The sequence below is a fragment of the Lactuca virosa genome, chromosome 5 (assembly GCF_052849685.1).
Source record: "Lactuca virosa cultivar CGN04683 chromosome 5, Lactuca_virosa_CGN04683_v6, whole genome shotgun sequence".
Taxonomy (NCBI): domain Eukaryota; kingdom Viridiplantae; phylum Streptophyta; class Magnoliopsida; order Asterales; family Asteraceae; genus Lactuca; species Lactuca virosa.
The window spans coordinates 119812926-119816377 of record NC_136430.1 but is presented as its reverse complement, the minus strand read 5'-3'; the positions used below and the strand labels follow the sequence as shown (position 1 = coordinate 119816377).

General features: G+C 33.8%; 1 protein-coding gene across 1 annotated transcript; it reads left to right on the top strand.

Annotated features, from left to right (window-relative positions):
* The first annotated feature begins 1809 nt into the window (after positions 1-1809).
* LOC145116946 (protein PHLOEM PROTEIN 2-LIKE A1-like) lies at positions 1810-3452 on the top strand. The gene is made up of 3 exons (XM_079053244.1): positions 1810-2214; positions 2634-2752; positions 2880-3452. The coding sequence occupies exons 1-3, from the start codon at positions 1834-1836 to the stop codon at positions 3250-3252; spliced, it is 873 nt and encodes a 290-aa protein (XP_078909370.1). The 5' UTR covers positions 1810-1833; the 3' UTR covers positions 3253-3452.

Below are 3452 nucleotides of genomic sequence, written 5' to 3'. Positions count from 1 at the left end.
TTTTTTTTTTTTTCTTTGCTATAATATTGTTAGTTTGCTTTTTTTTTTTTTTTGCTATAATATTTCTAGTTTGTGAGTTGATACCTTTGGTTGGATTAACAAGTATACCCCTGGGCGTTTAAAGTGAACTCCTTTCAATTTGAGTTGTTGTTGCTGTTTTGCTATAATATTGCTAGTTTGCTTTGTTTTCATCTTTTATAGTTTTGAAAGAAAAAAAAAATTCCCTAACAATTATGCGATCAGATAAAAGCAAAATATGGACTATACGTTTAGAACCTTTTTTTTAATATCCATATTGTAATATATTTATTTGTTTTAATTTTAAGGTCAAGTAATGTTTTTATTTTTTTATATTATAATTATAATGTCAATTTATGTTTTTTTCTCCGAAAATATGATACATGTTAGTAAAATGATAAATTATGTGAATGAGTTTAATAAAACATTCAAGACGACAAAAGATAAATTAGTTAATTTTAGAAAACAAATGAAAATGTTAATCATTGGAGAAACTATTTGATAAAAGCTTTTTGTCAAATAAAAGTTAGTTGCAAAAGTAAAAAGTTTTAAGAGGTTAACCATTGAAGATATTCTTACGAGAAAATAGTTTAACTCAAAAAATGGTTGGAATTCCAAATGATATTGTTGTATCTATTTTGCCAAACTCCCATCGACGTGCAATGTTTGGCAAACTTTTGAGTTTGTTGAAATGGCTTTTGGTTGGTGCTTTGTTCAAGAGTGAAGGGAATTCCAAGTTTGCACGTCACTCTCGAATATATTAGAGCTAGAGACAAATATGTGCCGGTGTGTGAGCATTTGGGCACTTCAACAGGTTTGGTATGGACACCTCGGATATTGTGGTTTACCAAGATGAAGTGAGTATTCTCACACACATATTAGATAGAGAAGTATCTAATTCCGTATTTCAAACGTTCACATTTTCATTTCTTTTTTTGAATGAAGTATTTATGTCGAGCTTCAACTTGTTATGAACTATGGTACATGGCTAGTTTGATTTATAATAGAATCCTTTGTATTTTATAGTTTAAAAAGAATATGGTTCATTAACATCAAATGATTCAAAATTGAGAAAGCAAAATTGATGGCCAATACAAAATAGACTTTAAGGACCCATCAAGCAAATGCCACTTTCGTTCCTAAGACACCGTCATTTTGAACATCTCTTTAAAAAGGGAACAGTAAATCATGAGATAAAAAATGCTTTCATATCGGGTCGATTCCCCTTCCTAGAGCAATAATGCGCTATCAACATATATTTTATGCAAGTGAAGCCATACCTCATTGGGGTCCCACACATATACTCTAAAGGCCTGTTCATTGCTAGATACAAGTTGTACTGCGTTTGATATGACATGTATTGGATTGAGACGGACACTAATTACAATATGACAAAAACTATACTATCTTCGTCCCATATTTATTGTCAACTTTTGACTTTTGAAGTCTTTATTCTTCTTCTTTGACCTTAAATATTTTTATCTTTGATATATAAAACCTGATTAAAAATATATGAATGGATTGTATTTTAAATGTTTTTTCATTGCTATAAGTTTCAACTGGTAATACATAACACAAATAAAAATATTTAAGGTCAAAGTTGATGAATAATGACTTCAAAAGTCAAAAGTGGACAATAATTATGAAACAGATGGAGTATTATTTTGTCTCACTCAAAAAAGGACATGGATTCGCTCTCGATTTTCTCTGTATGTGTAAAAGACTTAACTAACCTCTTCTCTAGAAATCTTATCGGGTCTAAAGAGTGGCCTTCCACGACAATGGCCCAAGCATAAGATTCCTCTTAAGTGATCCATGGAATCCAATTCCTTGAGGATTACACCACAACTTTTTGCCAAAGTGATTGTGACAAAAACCAATCTACCCCTCTACAAAATGAGGTTCTCCAACACTAATTTACCAATTTCAACTAGCGGTTTCAATATCAAAATGGGATCGGGATTATCACAAGAAGCAGATACACAACAGATTCCAAGGTCACCCACAAAACCCACACCAGCACCACGGACTCATGAAAACCATCAAACCGCAAAAACCACGGTTACAACCACAAGCACACGGTTGAACCGCTTTCCTCATGACTGTGAAGCCATTTTGAAGGATGCAGATACTGTTATCAATAAGTCTTCGATTGATCAGCTTTATGCTGGTGTGTTTTTGAACCAAAAGAGAATGGTATGTCATGTTTGCATCTCAATCTTTATAGTTTTCCTTTACTTAAAAGTTTTACCCATGTGATATGTTACTTTTTAGAGTACAATTGTGTTATATCACTTTTTCTGAGTATAGTTTAGAAGTTTGTTATTGGTTTTATTCAGTCCCTAAGTCACTCATTATTTGTTAAGCCTTTCGCCCATGACTTCAAGACCAATGGTTTGATATTAGGGTTACCAAACAGTGATTTACGGACGAAAAAAGTCAAAAGATAATACTTCTGTACTTATAGAAGAAAAGTGATAGAACACAGGGGCAAAAACTGTAATTTACTCAACTTTTTAAGCATTTGGTACATAAATTCCATTTGTGTCCTATGTTTTGGTAAATGACGAGAATGCCCTCGTCTTATATGCAATTTTGTTTTTTGGTTGAATCAGAAGTATTGGGTTGACAAGGCATCAAATGGCAACTGCTTCTTGGTGTTTGCAAGGGACCTCTCCATCGCTTGGCAAGACGACAATCGTTATTGGCATTGGTCCTCCATTAAAGAAACAAGGTGATTACTCATTACAATCGAAAGCAAAAAATTATAAATGTTGCTTTGATATTTATAAATTATAACATTAAAAGTAAAAGAAAAAACACAAGCGATTAAAATACCAGCTTTTCCTCTGTTTATGCAGTGATCAAGAGTTTATAGATGTTGTGGAATTGTTAAACGTCTGCTGGTTTGATGTCGCTGGAAAATTTGAGACGGCGAAATTAACACCGGGATTGAAATACGAGGTCGTATTCATGGTGATGCTGAAAGATCCTGCTTACGGGTGGGAAGTTCCGATCAACGTCAGACTCGTCCTGCCGGACGGAAGCAAACAAGAATACAAAGAAAACATGGTGGAAAAGCCGAGATCGCGGTGGTTTGATATTCCGGTAGGCGAGTTTACGGCGGAAGCAAAGAACGGAGGATTTATCGAGTTCTCGTTGTACGAACATGAAGCTGGGGCTTGGAAGAGGGGTTTACTCGTCAAAGGTGCGGCCATTAGACCCAAAAAATGAGATCGGACTATAATCATATTTGTTACCTTTCATTGAGTTGGGCTTTAGACTTGGTGATCGGACTATATTTGTTGTCTAATAATGGCCTTTTTTGGCCTAAGTGTTTTATAATTATAATTAACAGGGATATGACATGAACACCTCTATATTTATATAAAAGTTATAAAGAGATTAGGAAATCCAATATTTCCATACTCCAA

Bases quoted from the DNA above. Each gene is read 5' to 3' on its own strand.
- LOC145116946 (XM_079053244.1), top strand. From the start codon at position 1,834: ATGGAATCCAATTCCTTGAGGATTACACCACAACTTTTTGCCAAAGTG. The intron at 2,215-2,633 runs GTATGTCATGTT...TGGTTGAATCAG, and splicing joins TTTTGAACCAAAAGAGAATG to AAGTATTGGGTTGACAAGGC. The intron at 2,753-2,879 runs GTGATTACTCAT...CTGTTTATGCAG, and splicing joins TCCTCCATTAAAGAAACAAG to TGATCAAGAGTTTATAGATG.